The following is a 16,970-nucleotide window of genomic DNA, read 5'->3' on the forward strand; positions in this document are numbered from 1 at the left end:
TTTAACCATATGGCATGGAACCCATTTTCCCTTAGAAACACAACTGTACTGTGCTTAGGTTCTGAAACTACACTGTGTTAGGGGGACAGCATGATGTCCAGGGGAGTACATGGGCTTTGGGCTCAAGTACTCCACACACTGCCTAGGACATAGTAGGTGCTTGGTAAATGTTGACTGATAGTTGTCCATATCCCTCAGTTTTTCCCATCTATAAAATGGGTCTGATTCTATAAGCTTTTTGTATAAGTTTAATTTATGCTTGAAAATAAATGTGTAGTGGTATTATTATACCTTTTCTTCCTTAAGTAGAATAGCTGCCCAAATAATATAAGATGAATTTTTTTTAGTACCCAGTCCAAAAATACCCATTTTCCCCCAATTGTTTCAAAACATACTTTTGGAGGTAGCTTTTTCATATTGAGAACCAAACAAGGTCCAGCCACTCTATTAAGAGAGTATCTTAAGTCTCTCTCTCCCTCCCTCTAAATTTTTTAAATAGATTTTATAATTGATGTTACCATGCCTCCTGAAAATTGCATAAATCATAAAGGTACAGCTGATGAATAATCACAAATTAAACTCATGCTTACAACACAAACCATTATGAGCTCTTCAGCAGCACCCTTTCGTGGGCCTTCCAGTCATTAACCACCCCTCCCCTCTTTCTGGTAACCACTATCTTGACTTCTAACATTATCAATTAGTTTTTTCTGTTTCTGAACTTAATAAAAATGGAATCATACAGTACATGTTCTACTTTATGTTCAGATTTTTTTACTCAACGTGTGTGTATGTGTGTGTCTGTATAGTTCCACCTAGCACAATTGCATTTCATTGTTGCATAGTATTCCACTGTTAAGACCGCCACAATTTATTCATTGTTCTGTGAATAGACATTTGGGTTATTGCAAGGTTTTCCTACCTGATATGATCTGATGCCATTTTGAACATTCTTTTACATGTTTTTGGGCACATATATGAAATGAGTCCATTTCCATTGGGTTTATACCTAGGGGTGGAATTTCTTGGTAATTGGACATGTATATGTATTCAGCTTTGGTAGACAGTGTCAACAGTTTTCCAAAATGGTTGTACCTATTCACATCCTCACCAGCACTTTGTGTTGTCGGTCATTAATCTTTATTGTTTTGGTAGATGTATAGCAGTGTATTATTGTGCTTTTGTTTGCATTTCCCTGATAATTTCTGAGTTTGAGCATCTTTTCATTTGTTTATGGGCTATTATTGCCCACTTCTTTTTTGCATTGTCTGTTGTATTAGTTTGGCATTGTTATAAGGGAATACCTGAGGCTGGGTAAGTTATAAAGAAGAGGTTTATTTGCTCATGGTTCTGCAGGCTGTCCTCTGCTTCTGGTGAGGGCCTCAGGAGGCTTCCAGTCATGACAGAGGTGAAGCGGGAGCAGATATGTCACATTGTGAGACATGGAGCAAGAGAGAGGGGAGGAGGTACAGGCTCTTCTTAACAGTCAGATCTTGCAGTAACAGAGAGAGAACTCATTATTCATGAATGGCTACACCAAGCCATTCATAAGGGATCCATCCCCATGACCCAGTCGCCTCTCCCCAGGCTTTACCTCCAACATTGGGGATCAAATTTCGACATGAGATTTGGAAGGACAAATATCCAAACTGTATCATCTGCTGTTTTCTTACTGATTTGCAGGAGCTCTTCAGGTATTCTGAGTACTAGGCCTTTGTGGGGCATATTGCAGATGTCATCTAACTATGGCTTGCCTTTCTACTTTTCTTAATGATGTCTTTTGATGAACAGATATTTCCAGTTTAATATAGTCAAATGTATTAATCTTTTTCTTTGTGTTTAGGACTTTTGTGTTCTTATATTCTGAAACTAGTTTTGATTTTTTGAAATAGTCTGTTGAGTAAGGTAGATGATGATACAGAAATAAAAATGTGTGCTGATTTTCAGGGATGGCACATCAACTATGTGTGCTTAGGTATTACTGAGCCTCATTTACTAATATGGCACTAAAGCTAAAAAAAATCTAAACAGAAAACATTCCAGAAAGGCTTTCAGCAGGGGGAATGTCAGTTTGGAATGGAAATGATAAGGTTGCCTCTCAGTGTAGTCAGTTATTATCTGGGATTTGTATAAATATAAGTATATTAGAAATGATGATAATAGCTGATATTTTTTAGAAGATTGTTTGTGGGCCAGGCCCGGTGTGCTAAGCATTCAATACGTGTCAGTTCAGTCCTCACAGCAGCCCAGTACTTAGGAATATTACTACCCCAATTTTGTAGACATGGAAACAGAGGCTGGGCTAGCTTAAATAACTTTCCCCATGTCTCAGAGCCGGGGCCTGAACTCTTGCTCCTAGTAACTGTGTCATCCTGCCTGTCTGTGCTACACCAGGGAGATCTCTTTATGAAGTATACTGCTGCTGCATGCCAGCAGCCCACACCAAATCAGGGTGTGAAATAGAAGCAATTTCATTATGCTCAGGGATTCTGTGGGTCGGTCAGGAATTTGGAAAGGACACAGTAGAGACGGCTTGTCCCATACAGTCTGGGGTCTCATCAGGGAAGGCTTGAAGGCTGGAAGTGACCCAGACAGCTAGGGGTTACAGTCCTCTGAAGGCTGCCTCAGCATAGGCTGGTGGCTGTGCTGTCTGTTGGTTGGGCGTCAGCTGGAACACGTACATGATTTCTCCTTGTGGACTTTGCAGGTCTGCTAGTCCCCAAAATGAGCTTCTTAGATAAGAAGTAGGCAAAAGCTGTGTTGCCTTTTATGACCTAACCTTGGCAGTCACAGCCCATCACTTCCACCAGAGTTACAGGCTTCAGTCTTTTTTCATCTGTAGGCATTGTGATTCTTTAGTCAACGTGTTGGCTTGGGGAAAAACTTGTCTTTAAAAAGCTTCAGTTTGTTTAAGGAAAATAGTGAAGGAGATAGTTTCATCAGGAGGAAAAAATATATATTTTGTTTTGAAGAGATGAACTGAAAGAGTTTGTTTTTCTCAGTGGCTTGAAGATCTCAGGTTCATCACAAAATTTGAAGTGGCTGTTTTGTGGGGGCCTTAGTTATTTCTTTAAAAGCATAGAAAATGAATTGAAGGTCATAAGATAAGCCCTATTGCAAAATTTCTATTGAAATCATTGTGTGTGTGTTCAAACCAGACTCAGGTCACCCCAAATCTTGTAGGACATCCAGCTGCTTTCTTCCATCTAAGCCCTCAAGGCAGTTGACCTGGAAACTAACCTTGGTCCCAGGCCAGGAAAGTGGGGGTTTTTAAACCAACATCCTTATGTCCTTGGGGTTCTGAGACCAAAGTAACTGACTTACTAACAGTGGGAGAGTCTATAGAAAAATTCAGTCTCAGGCTTTTTAGCCAAGTTATAAGAAGCCTTGGGTTTCTACATTGGCTTTCTTTGGGTTGCCAAAGTAGCTTCTTTGCATTGGGAAGAAACCATTTTTTATAAAGATACGGGTCGGGTTTTATTGGTTAGCATAGAAATTGTGCTGCTTTGGACATTCCAAAGCCTGGATCTAGCAATGGCCATATTTACAGGCCACTCTAGGAGTCCAGCAATCACACTGTTAGGGTGTTCACTTCTTTCCCCATGTCATGTGTATGACTTTGCCTCGGTAGACTTGAATAATTGAGTCCCAAATGGCTCTGTCATCAGGAGCATCCAGCAGTTCCACCAAGGAAGCAAAGCAGAATCATGACAGGTAGTGTCATGATCAATGTGCTCTTTTGTCAGTGTGGTTTCGTTTTGGTTTAAGACTTTTTTTGGCCAATGGATGGGGTGGGATAGGAAGGAGCAGTTTACCTTATGTGGAAATATGGTTGTTGCTGGTCTGTTGGTGAGGTGGTTAGAAATGATTTGTTAGACATAGCCTCTGTTTCAAAACATACTTTCTTTTTTTATGTTTTTGTTTTGTTTTTTAATACATGTTATTGTATATATTGGAGGTTAACAATATGATGTATAGGATGTAGATAGTAAAATGGTTACTATAGTGAAACAAATTAGCATATCTATCATCTTACGTACTTTTTTGTGGCAAAAGCAGTTAAAATCTACTTAACAAAAATTCCTAATACAGCACATTTCGACTACAGTCCTCATGCTGTGTATTAGGTCTCTAGACGAGTTCATCCTACATACGTGCTGCTTTGTATGCCGGAATCTTCTCTCCCTCCCCACCCCCAGCCCCTGGTAACCACTCCTTCCTTCTCTCTGTGTGTGTGTATTGGACTTTTAAGTAAGATTGAACAATATTTGTCTTTCTGTGTCTGGCTTGTTAGCATGAGGCCTCCAGGCCCATCCATGTTGTGGCAAAAGGCAGGCTCTCCGTTTTTAAGGCGGAATGATTGTGTATGTGTGTGTGCGTGTGTGCGTGCATGTGTGTGTGCACGCGCGCGTGCACGTCACGTTTTCTTTATCCGTTTGTCCGTCAGTGGACACTTAGGTTGTTTCCATACCTTGGTTTTTGTGAGGAATGCTGCACTGAACATGGAAATGCAGATAACTGGTGAGGTGGCGATCTCATCTCCTACACAGAAGAGGGATTTCTGGGTTGTGTGGTAGTTCTGTTTTTCTTTAGGAACCTCCATACTATTTTTCATGGTGGTACCAATCTACATTGTCACCAACAGTGTAGTAGGATTTCCTTTTCCCTACACCCTTGCCAACATTTGTTCTCTCTTTTGTCTTTGATAATAGTCATCCTAACAGGTTATCATTTCATAGTGGTTTTAATTTGTGTTTCCCTGATGATTAGTGATACTGAGCAGGTTTTCATATCACTGTTGCAGTTTTTATGTCTTTGGAGAAATATCTGTTCAGGTCCTTTGCCCATTTTTTAATCGAGTTATTTGTCCTTCTGCTATTGAGTTATAAGTGTTCTTTATAAATTTTGGATATTAACTCCTTATCGGATATGTGGTTTGCAAATATTTTTTTGCAGTCCTTAGGTTACTCTTTCATTTTGTTGATTGTTTTCTTTGCTGTGCAGAAGTTTTTTGGCTTGATGTTGTCCCATTTATTTATTTGTGCTTTTGTAGCCCGAGCTTTTGGTATCATAACCAAAAAATCATTGCCACTGCAGCAAGATTTTTCCTTGTATTCTCTTCTAGGAGTTTGATGGTTTCTGATATTCCATTCAGCTATTTTACCCATTTTGAGTTGATTGTTGTGGATGATGTAAGATATGGGTCCAGTTTAATCCTTTTGCTTGTGGATATCCAGTATTCCCAGCACCATTTATTGAAGAAACTATTCTTTCTCCATTATGTCTTCTTGGTGCCCTTGTCAAATATTCATTGACTGTGTATTTTTAGATTTATTTCTGGGCCATTTATTCTGTTCCATGGATCTGCACTTCTGTTTTTATGCCTTTACCATACTGTCAAAACATATTTTCTATCATTTCTCCTTTTTCTGGGTACTACATATACAGATCAGAGCCTTAAAAATGGCTGTGCCCGGCCGGGAGCGGTGGCTCATGCCTGTAATCCCAGCACTTTGGGAGGCTGAAGCAGGTGGATCACCTGAGGCCGATAGTTCGAGACCAGCCTGACCAACATGGAGAAATCCTGTCTCTACTAAAAATACAAAATTAGCCAGGTGTGGTAGTGCATGCCTGTAATCCCAGCTACTTGGGAGGCTGAGGCAGGAGAATCACCTGAACCTGGGAGGGGGAGGTTGCAGTCAGCCGAGATCGATTGCACCATTGCATTCCAGCCTGGGCAACAAGAGCGAAACTCCCATCTCAAAAAAAAAAAAAAATGACTGTGCCCCTCAGACCAGGAACGTTCTTATCTCTGGAAAGGAAGAGGAGGCAATTGAGGCGAGGCACACAGGGAGTCTCAAAGGTATATTGGTAATGTTCTGTGTCTCAACTAGGAGTGTTAATTGTTTATTATTATTATTATTATTATTATTTTTATTTTTTTGAGATGGAGTCTCGCTCTGTCGCCCAGGCTGGAGTGCAGTGGCATGATCTCGGCTCACTGCAAGCTCTGCCTTCCAGGTTCACGCCATTCTGCCTCAGCCTCCCAAGTAGCTGGGATTACAGGCGCCCGCTACCATACCTGGCTAATTTTTTATATTTTTAGTAGAGACAGGGTTTCACCATGTTAGCCAGGATGGTCTCAATCTCCTGACCTTGTGATCCGCCTGCCTCGGCCTCACAAAGTGCTGGGATTACAGGCATGAGCCACTGCGCCCGGCGCATTCTTTATTATTCTTAAGGAGTCTTGGGCGGGAAATGAACTCTATCCTAAAGAATAATCTGCAATGCATTTATATTGATTTGCCAGATAATTTGTTATAGCATTGTTTATAATGTCAAAAAGATCAAAAACATTCTAGCTCTATGCTACTTAGTAGAGTGGTTAAATTACAATATTTTCATAGGATGGAACATTATACCCCATTGAAAATGCATAATTTTTAACTTGAGAAAATACTCATGGAACATTGTCAAAAGTAGGATTAAAAATCTATAGTATGATTCTACTTTTGCTCCAGATCTACATATGTACATTAAAAAAGACCAGGAAGCTATGCAAGTAATTTTTTAGAATTTGTCTTTATACTTGCCTATATTCCATTTTCGTGCAAGGAATATAGATTATATAATCAGAAAAGGGTTTAAATAAAGAGATAGCATTTGCTGACCAGTTGAGTGGACAGGAATTGGCTCAGTAATTTAAACTAACAATCCATAAGCAAGGGGCTCTGATAGCATGGCAAACCAGATAACCCACAACGCTCCACGAGAAGAAAAGGCGTTTTTTTCAGCTATCAGTTCTGCAGGCCGAAAGGTTTGAGTGCCTGGCCCTGGCTTCTGGTGAAGGTTTTTGTGCTATGTCACAACATGGCAGAGAAGGTCAAAAAAGGGGACACATGCGAAGAACGGAAGAACTGAGGGGCGTCCTGGCTTCATAACACCGCACTCTCAAGAGAACTAATTCATTCCGAGAACCAGTCCAGTCTTGGAAGAGCAGGAACTCACCCACCACCGAGAGAACAACACCAACATCCCATTCATGAGGGATCCACCCCCAAACACAGAAACCTCCCACTAGGCCCTGCCTCCCAGTACAGCCACATTGGGGATCAAATTTCAACGTTAGTTTTGGTGTTGACAAACAGACCATATCTAAACTATGGTGCTGTGTGTCTTAGTCCCTTCAGGCTGCTATAAGAAAGTGCCTTAGACTGGGTAGTTTATGAACAACAGAAATGTGTTGCTCAGGGTTCTGGAGGCTGGGAAGTCCAAGCTCAAGGTGTCAGCAGCTTTGGTGTCTGATGAGGGCCTGCTCCCTGCTTCATAAATAGCACCTTTTTGCAGCATCCTGACATGCTGGAAGGGGTAATAAAGCTCCCCTAAACCTCTTTTATAAGGGCATTAATCCTATTCACAAGGCCTCTGCCCTCATGACCTAGTCACTTTCCAAAGTCCCCACCTCTTAATATTATCCCTTTGGGGATTAAATTTCCACATAGGAATTTCAGGGGAGGCACATACATTCAGATCATACCACTCACATTCACAAGGCCTCTGCCCTCATGACCTAGTCACCTTCCAAAGGCCCCACCTCTTAATACTATCCCTTTGGAGGTTTAGTTTCCACATAGGAATTTCGGGGGGGGGGGGTCACGTAAATTCAGATCATACCACATTGTAACTTAAAACTTAGGAACTTTGAGAAATAAAATGTTTTGTCTCTTTGTAAGAGACTCATCGAGTGGTTTGAACAGTGCTTGCCTTCTCATTGTATCCTTTGCAGTCTAGAATGAGCATCTTTCCTATGCCTTTGGCAGGTGGTCAGTTGTCCTTTCTAAGTAATTGTCATCATCATGAAATGTCTCCAAGAGTTCCTTTAACGCAAACTTGTTGGCCGCCGTAACTTCCTTCAGGAACTACATACCTCATCATTAAATTCACTGTCACTTAAGATCCTCTGGCTGCATATCCCAAGTTTTCTTCAGTGGCAGCAGTGTCAACATTCCTGTGGCCAATTATTTATTTGTTCTAGAATTCATTTACATGTATGTCTAATTTTGCTTCCAGCATTATCACTTTGTGGATTTTTGCTGCACTTCGATTTTGTTGGCCAGTTCCTCTCTTGTGACTATCCATTTTCATAACACATCCTGCAGGTTTAGCGTTGGGAGATAAGGATGCAGCATAACTACATGTTTTGCTGTCGGGAAGTGAACTGCATAGCACAATGACCAATCACCAGCTTTGAAAGGCTTGCTTGGTCACTGGGCATGATGCATCTCTGTTTACATAGTAGACTGAAGAGCTGCCAGTGAAGTTTATTCTCTGCAGTTAACTCACAATTCGTATTCCCATAGTAGTTAATAACTGAAATTTGAACCATGCTGTTGGGGGACTGATAATGTTTAACTAAGCCATAATAACTGAAATTCATGCAGCTCAGAACCGTGCAAAGCAAGGACCACACACACACACACACACACACACACACACACACACACTCTCTCACTCATTGTTAGGCTTGTTGTATATTTTATTTTTTCCATTGCTATTATAAATTGTTTTTTACTTCTTGCTAGCATTTTGCTAGCATTTTAATATTGTTTCCATATAAGAAAGTTGTTGATCTGGACAGAATGTTAGTTTTGTGGCTTTATTGAGTTATTATTTGTAACAGTTTTTAATTTTCTATTGGATTGTTAAGGTATATCATTATATTATCTGCAAATCATTTTCTCATACTTTCTTTTCTATTTATAGCTTTTCTTTCTTTTTTTTTTTTTTTCTTGAGACAGAGTCTTGTGCTGTCACCCAGCCTGGAGTGCAGTGGTGCGGTGGTGTGATCTTATCTCACTGCAACCTCCGCCTCCCGGGTTCAAGAGATTCTCCTGCCTCAGCCTCCTGAGTAGCTGGGATTACAGGCACCCGCCACCACACATGGCTAATTTTTGTATTTTTGGTAGAGACAGGGTTTTACCACGTTGGCCAGGCTGGTCTCAAACTCATGACCTCAGGTGATCCACCCACCTCAGCCTCCCAAAGTGCTAGGATTACAGGCATGAGCCACCACACTCGGCCTATACCTCTTCTTTCTTTCTCTTGTCTGATTGTCCTAGCTGGTACTTCCACAACACTGCATAGCAGTGGGGATAGTAAATGTCCTTGTTCTGTTCTTGAACTTAATGGAAGTGCTTCTGGTGTTTCCTAATTAAGCTTGATACTAGTTTTGGAGTTGAGAAAGTTGTATTTTTATGATATTGAAGAATTATCCGTCTACCTTATTTTGTAGAGAAGTTTTATTAAGAATGTATATTGGGTTAGGTGCTGTTGGTTTAAGTGCCTCCTGAGTATGGCAGTAGGAAATACACAGCTATACCCATGGAGTATATTTGTAAAAAAAAAAAAAAAAATTAAATATGACCTTGAATCTAATGAAACATGTAGATCATTGGTTCCCAACTAAGGGCTTTTGCCCCCTCAGAGGATATTTGCCAATGTCTGGAGACATTACTGCGTTTGTCACAACTGAGGGAGAAAACGCTACTGGCATTTAGTGAGCAGAGGCCAGGGATACTGCTGGACAACCTGCAGTGCCCCAGACAGCCGCCACAGTGAAGAATTACCTAGCCCCAAATGTCAGGAATGCAGAGGCCAAGAAACTCTTTTCTAGATCTCACTCCCAGTTCACAAGAAACATGAAGGACACAGGGACATGATAAACGACATCACCAGAAAGTCCTCAGTGTAGTCCATGCTGTGAGAGATTCTGCAAGACAGATGGGCCTGATATCTTCAACAGATACATGCATGAGGGGTGACAGGAAAGAAAGAAGAGATATTATAGATTAAAAGAGACTTAAGAGACTTACCAACCAAATGTGAAATGTAGATCTCATTTGGATCCTAATTTGAGTAAGACATGTCTGCAAAAATCAGGCAACTTTAAGTTAGAATACATGAAACAAGATTAGCAAAAATGCCGACAATCAGTTATTGAAACTGGATGGTACAGATTCATCACATTTTTATTTATAATTTTCTCTTTGTTTAACGATTTCCATAATCAGAAATTTAAAAATGAATATTGATTTTTTTAGATTTAGTCTCAGCAACACCAATGAAAATATGCCTTTTTGCTTCCAATCCTTTCAAATGGTGACTCATAATAATGAAGCTCCTAATACTGAATTGTCTGTATTCCTAGAATAAGCCTCCCCTAAAAGAATGAGCACATGCTGGTGCACAAATTAAAGTTTATAGACTGTGTTCTCAGAAGCTTTAAGTGCCTAAGATTTTTATACAAAGATGATTGTCAATTGTCAGAATTATATATTCTGCATAAAACAGTAGAGAATTAAATGGAATTCCACCAATTCCATCTAATGTGAAATGCTAGGCAGCTTATTGTAGTCATTAAATACTTTATTGTAGAAAGTTTAAATTATAACAGTAGCCTTCCATAATTCCAATTTTATAAAAATATATGTATTTTTAAATACTGGAAAATAGACCTCAAAATAATAATAATGGTTATATCTAGTGATAAGGCTATGAGTGATTTTTATTTTCTTTTTTTTTCCTGTATATTTCTAATTTTCTACAGTGAATTTTTGAAATCAGGAAAAAAGTCATTTACAAAATTAAAGCAGTTCACCTATCACCCAAATCTTGGTTTCTGATACCTTTCTCCAATAAAAAGAACTGGAGAAATTATCAGTCTAGTCTAGGACTGTGGTGGGGAATATGCAAAGTGATCCTGGAGCGTCTCAGGTCCAGCAAGTAAGGAAGTGCTTAAGAAACAAAACTTGAGGTGTGGCAGCAGGACACGGGAGCCAACCACAGAGGCCCAGGGGGCAAGGCTGGAGGAGTTTGAGCAACAAAATAAATAGTCAATACAGAATTTGCACCAATGTAGGGACCAGCCCCACAGGATCGGTGGGTTTTTCTCCCCGTGTGCAGAGATGAGAGATTGTAGAAATAAAGACACAAGACAGAGATAAAAGACAGCTGGGCCTGCGGGACCACTACCACCAAGACGCGAAGACCGGTAGTGGCCCCAAATGCCAGGCTGCGCTGATATTTATTGGATACAAGACAAAGGGGCAGGGAAAGGAGTGTGAGTCATCTCCAGTGATAGGTAAGGTCACGTGGGTCACGTGTCCACCGGACAGGGGGCACTTCCCTGCCTGGCAGCAGAGGCAGAGAGAGAGAGGGAGAGAGAAAGAGACAGCTTACGCCATTATTTCTGCATATCAGAGACTTTTAGTACTTTCACTAATTTTGCTACTGTTATCTAAAAGGCAGAGCCAGGTGTACAGGATGGAACATGAAAGCAGACTAGGAGCGTGACCACTGAAGCACAGCATCACAGGGAGGGTTAGGCCTCCAGATAACTGTGGGCGGGCCTGACTCATGTCAGGCCCTCCACAAGAGGTGGAGGAGTAGAGTCTTCTCTAAACTCCCCTGGGGAAAAGGAGACTCTCTTTCCCAGTCTGCTACGTAGCGAGTGTTTTTCCTTGACACTGACGCTACCGCTAGACCATGGTCTGCTTGGCAACGGGCATCTTCCCAGATGCTGGCATTACCGCTAGACCAAGGAGCCCTCTGGTGGCCCTGTCCGGGCATAACAGAAGGCTCACACTCTTGTCTTCTGGTCACTTCTCACTATGTCCCTTCAGCTCCTATCTCTATATGGCCTGGTTTTTCCTAGGTTATGATTATAGAGCAAAGATGATAATAATATTGGAATAAAGAGTAATTGCTACAAACTAATGATTAATGATATTCATATATAATCATATCTATGATCTATATCTAGTATAACTCCTGTTGTTTTATATATTTTATTATACTGGAACAGCTCGTGTCCTCGGTCTCTTGCCTCGGCACCTAGGTGGCTTGCTGCCCACATCCCAAAATATAAAATAACCATGTGTCCATACTGATGTATATAAATGGTTGAATAGGTGGGTGAGAATAGACACATCCCGTGCAGAAGAATTCCACATAATTGATGTAGATACCCCTCCCTCAAGGAGGCAGTTGATCATCCCAGCTCTTAAGTGTGGGCTGCACCCAGTGACCCCCTTCCCAGTGGTACACTATGAAAACAGGGTTGAGAAAGAGGAACTTGACCCTGGAGAAACCCGACCTCAGCCAGGGGAGGAAGGTCAGGAGCGAGTTCTCCTGAGAGTGGGATGTGGGGAGGACGGCCCTTTTCCTTTGTGGCCTTTCTCCCAAGAACCCATCAGCTCAGTCTAACCGTGAAAAAAAACAGCAGACAGCCCCAACTCGAGGGACATTTTACAAAATATCTGACCCATGTTCTTCAGATCTGTCAAGGGCATTAAAAACAAGGCAAGTTGGCCGGGCTTGGTGGCTCAGTGCCTGTAATCCCAGCACTTTGAGAGGGCGAGGCAGGCGTCACCTGAGGTCAGGAGTTAGAAACCAGCCTGGCTAACATGATGAAACCCCATCTCTACTAAAAATGCAAAAATTAGCCAGGTTTGGTGGCGCACGCCTGTAATCCCAGCTACTCGGGAGGCTGAGGCAGGAGAATCGCTTGAACCTGGGAGGCGGAGGTTGCAGTTTGCTGAGACCACAATACTGCACTCCAGCCTGGGCGCCAGAGTGAAACTCCATCTCAAAGAGACAAGGCAAGTAGGAGAAATAAATTGCAGTCTAGAAGATCCTAAGGAGACGTGAGGACTAAAAGCCATGTTGTCCTGGATGGGGTCGTGGAACAGAAACAGGATGTTAAGTACAAACCAGGGAAATCCGAATAAAGTGTGGACTTCAGTTAATAATGATGTAAGGAACATTGGCTCCTGATTTATGGCAGATGTACCCCAGGAATGTAACATGTTAACAGTAAGGGAAATAACTTTTCTATATTATCTGTATCTATATCTGTAACTATTCTAAAATTAGAAGCTTTTTTTTTTAAAAGGAAAACAGTAAACAATAGTTCATCACTCTTATTTTTAAAAGGTTGGAATAACATTAGAGATGTTCTATAGGATCAATTTGAGATTTCTGGCGTTTACTTTCTGACCCAGTTTTCTCAAAAGTATGAAATTTTTGTTGCATAAGTCTGACTTGTCACTGGGGGATCATTCCAGATAAAGAATTTTCTGGTGAGGCCTCGGGACCGCAGTCTGAATGAAAGTGAGGAGGCGAGTGTCTGAAGAGCCAGCATTTCGTGTCTGTTTCTCTTCTGCATAACATAAAAATTAACGTATGATAACGCAACATATGTAAAGGCATCTTGGTAGAGGCACTAGGCAGAAGGGAGTGGGCATCTCTTGGCTGGCAACGAGCTGGGTGCCCAGCCATCATGGTGCAGGGCAGTTGCCCTTCTCAAGCAACTGATCCAGAGACATTTGAGCAGGGGACCGTGACCACACTACAGTACACACCACCACCGTGTGACAGTCACAGATACAGACACTGAGTTTAATGGCTTGGGGGTGGAGAAGTTGCCAGCTGCCCACCCTCTGATAAAGATGTTAGTGAAAATATTATAGATTTATTGAGGTTTGTCAAAAAATTGCTGCATCTGAGATATAAATGGGCAAAATAAAATGAATTAAGATTAGGTTTTTTTGGTAGATAACCAAGAATAAAATGTAGTGATTTTGTTTTATTATGCCAGCTGTAATAAAGTCTTAAGGAGAATGCAGGCTGTAAAAGCTTAAAGAGAATAGGGGAACAATTTTTTAAATATTTAAATGATGAAATGTCAAACATTTTACCACATTTTGAAGAAATAAAACATTGTAGATACAGCTAAAGCCTCACTTTCTTACTTCTTCACCCCTTCCTCCTGAGAGGTAACCCATTGTCTTGATAGTGATGTGTATCATTTCAGGTATTCATGAATAACTTTTCTATGTATATAACATATGTATGTGTATATACATATATATGGATGTATTAAGTAATACATTCTGTTTTGGTGTTTTAACAATTTATTTAAATTAAAAGCTTAACAGATCTTTTTATTTTTCTTTTCACTGATCATTACTGACATTGGTTTCTGTTGCTAAGTGTAGATCTCATGGGGGTTATTTGGTTGTTTTTTTGGTTGTTTTTTTTTCCACTTTGTAACATTCCACTATATGAAAATAAACCAATTTGTTTTCATATCCTTGTGGAAGAACAGTGGCTGTGGGTTGTATCTTTTGGTGTTCATGGCTAGGATGATTCTTGTATGTGTTTCCTTGTGAACACCAGAATTGTGGGACTACAGGTGTGTGCCACTTCAGCCTTAATAGATATTGCCAAATTGCTCTTCAGAGTGCCATACATAAAATTTGTACATTTCCGTTTTTCCACATCTGTGAAAAATCTGAGATTTATCAGATTCCACATTTTATCAGACTTATTTATCTTTGCCAGTCTGAGGGGTGTGATACATTTCCCTGATTGTTAGTGAGATTAAACATCTTTTCATATAGTTGAATTTATTAGAAGTTCTATCAAGAATTGCCTATTTAGGCCGGGTATGGTAGCTCATGCCTGTAATCCTAGCACTTAGGGAGTAAGAGGTAGGAGGATCACTTGAGTCCAGGAGGCCAAGGCTGCAGTGAGCCATGATTCCACCACTGCAGTCAAGCCTGGACAACAGAGCAAGACCCTGTCTCAAAAAAAAAGAACTAACTGCCTGTGTATTGCCTGTAAGTGGGCTGGTATTTCTTAAAGACCTTTGGCCTTGGACCTGATTCCTCAGAGTGTGTGATAAAAGAAAACAGCTGCATGCTATCACAAAGTTAAATTGGAGGTGGGTCAGAAAAAGATTTTAGTCTTTGACCGTATTTAAAATTGTTTTATTTACTTCTGTGCCGTTTGATTTTCTCTGTGCCTCGTTATTGCTGACTGTGTCTCTTATTCGTGTAGGAAAGAGTTCAGGTAAGTTATCTGATTTGTTAGGTTTGTAATTAAGTATTTAACAAAAATGTCTTTGGAAAAGTGCATTTGCAGTTTCCTAAAAAAATGACAGTTTTACAATACAACCCAGCAATTATGCTCCTAAGTGTTTGCCCAAATGATGACAACTTTTATCCTTATAAAAACTTGGTCTTTCCTTATAAAAACCTGCGCTTGCTGGGAAGCTGAGGCAGGAGGATTGCTTGAGCCCGGGAGTTTGAGACTGTAGTGAGCTATGGTCATGCCACTGTACTCCAGCCTGGGCAACAGAGTAAGGCCCAGTCTCAAAAGCAAAACAAAACAGCTTTGCACATGAATGTTCATATCAGCAATTATTCATAATTGCAAAAAACTGGAAGCAACCAAGATACTGTTCAGCAGGTGAGTGAACAAACAAACTATGATACATCCACACAATGTAATATTACTCAGCAATAAGAATGATCAAGGTCTGAAAGACATGTAAAAACCATAATGCATATTGCTATGATTCCAATTATGTGATCTTCTGGGAAAGGCAAAACTATGGAGTCAATAAAAAGATCAGTGGTTGCCAGGGATTCAGAGGCAGGAAGGAAGGATGAAAAGGTGGAGTACAGGGCATGTTTAGGGCAGTGAAACTATTCATATGACACTGGAATGGTAGATTCATGGCATTATACCTTTGTCAAAACACAGAATTGGCTGGGCATGGTGGCTCACACCTGTAATCGCAGCACTTTGGGAGGCAGGTGGATCACTTGAGGCCAGGAGTTCAAGACCAGCCTGGACAACATAGTGAAACCCCATCTCTACCAAAAATATGAAAATTAGGCAGGCATGGAAGTGCATGCCTGTAATCCCAGCTACTCAGGAGGCTGAGGCACGAGAATCGCTTGAACCCAGGAGGCAGAGGTTGCCGTGAGCCAAAATCATGACAGAGCAAGACTGCACTCCAGCCTGGGAGACAGAGCAAGACTCTGTCTCAAACAACAACAACAACAACAACAAAAAAAAAACCTACAGAATTGTACAACACAAATAGTGGACCCTAATGTAAACTATGGACTTTTGTTAATAAAAATTTATCAATATAGATTCATCATTTATAACAAATACAGCACACTGATGTTAATAATGGGAGGAATTGTGTGCAGGGGAGGAGGGGTTATATGAGGACTCAGTTCTATCTGGCCAGTTTTTTCTATAAACCTAAAGGCATCTAAAAAATAAAGTCTATTAATTTTTCTGAAAATCTTTCATTGTTAAATTCAGATTTTACCAAGTGTACTCAAGTATATGGAACAATTATGTTTTCTGATAGAAACTTTTTAAGATTATTATTTGTTTTATTTATGAAATCTAAATTGCTGAAGCTTTTTCAAGACGACTGCTTCCATTTTTTGTGGGTCTATAAAGTGTGCAGAGTTCATGTTGAAAATCATTTCGTTCCTTTTTGCTTTCTCAATTAAGTAGTAGCGTGGTACAAAGTATTAATTGTGTAAGTTTTTCTTTGTGTGTACGATTAAATAATTTAGAGCAAATATTTTGCATATTACTACATCAAAAATCTTTCCAAATATTGTAATAGCTAAAGTAATCTGGAATGTTTGTCTTGATTCTTACTAATGCTTTATAATATAAAAGACCTTCTTTCATTGATTCCAGGACTTCCATTCTAGGACCTCTCTGAAATCAGTGTACCTCTTAGAATCAGTAACATCTTAGATTCAGTGAAATAAGATATGTCTAATAAGGGTTCGGAGGAAGGGCTATAATAATTGTTACAGAATCATGATAATTTTTCATTGATGTTATGGGACCGTTCTGATTCTCCCTTGCCTGCCTGTCTTCCAGATGCTCTCTGTGTGGGTATGTGTGTAGCCATCCTCCTTCTTTGAAGTCTCATATGTGGAAACATGCAAGTGACCAAAATTACAACTACGAACAAGTAAACAAGGCTATTAATGACGCAATTTCGCAGAGTGGCAGGTATTTCATCCTACCCCTCCCTTTATTGCTATATGTTAATTAAAGCCAGGATTAAATCTACTAGTCCT

General features: G+C 40.4%; 1 protein-coding gene across 3 annotated transcripts in view; it reads left to right on the forward strand.

The window, feature by feature from the left end:
- The window catches only part of ZNF507 (zinc finger protein 507), a 42,416-nt gene that overhangs the window by 19,882 nt on the left and 5,564 nt on the right, over positions 1–16,970 (forward strand). For all 3 annotated transcript variants that reach the window (XM_054464661.2, XM_054464660.2, XM_054464659.2), the window contains one exon: positions 16,768–16,902. In XM_054464661.2, coding sequence (XP_054320636.2) covers positions 16,768–16,902 — 135 coding nt within the window. The remainder of the gene's footprint in view (positions 1–16,767; positions 16,903–16,970) is intronic.

This window comes from Pongo pygmaeus, chromosome 20 (assembly GCF_028885625.2).
Source record: "Pongo pygmaeus isolate AG05252 chromosome 20, NHGRI_mPonPyg2-v2.0_pri, whole genome shotgun sequence".
Classification (NCBI taxonomy): domain Eukaryota; kingdom Metazoa; phylum Chordata; class Mammalia; order Primates; family Hominidae; genus Pongo; species Pongo pygmaeus.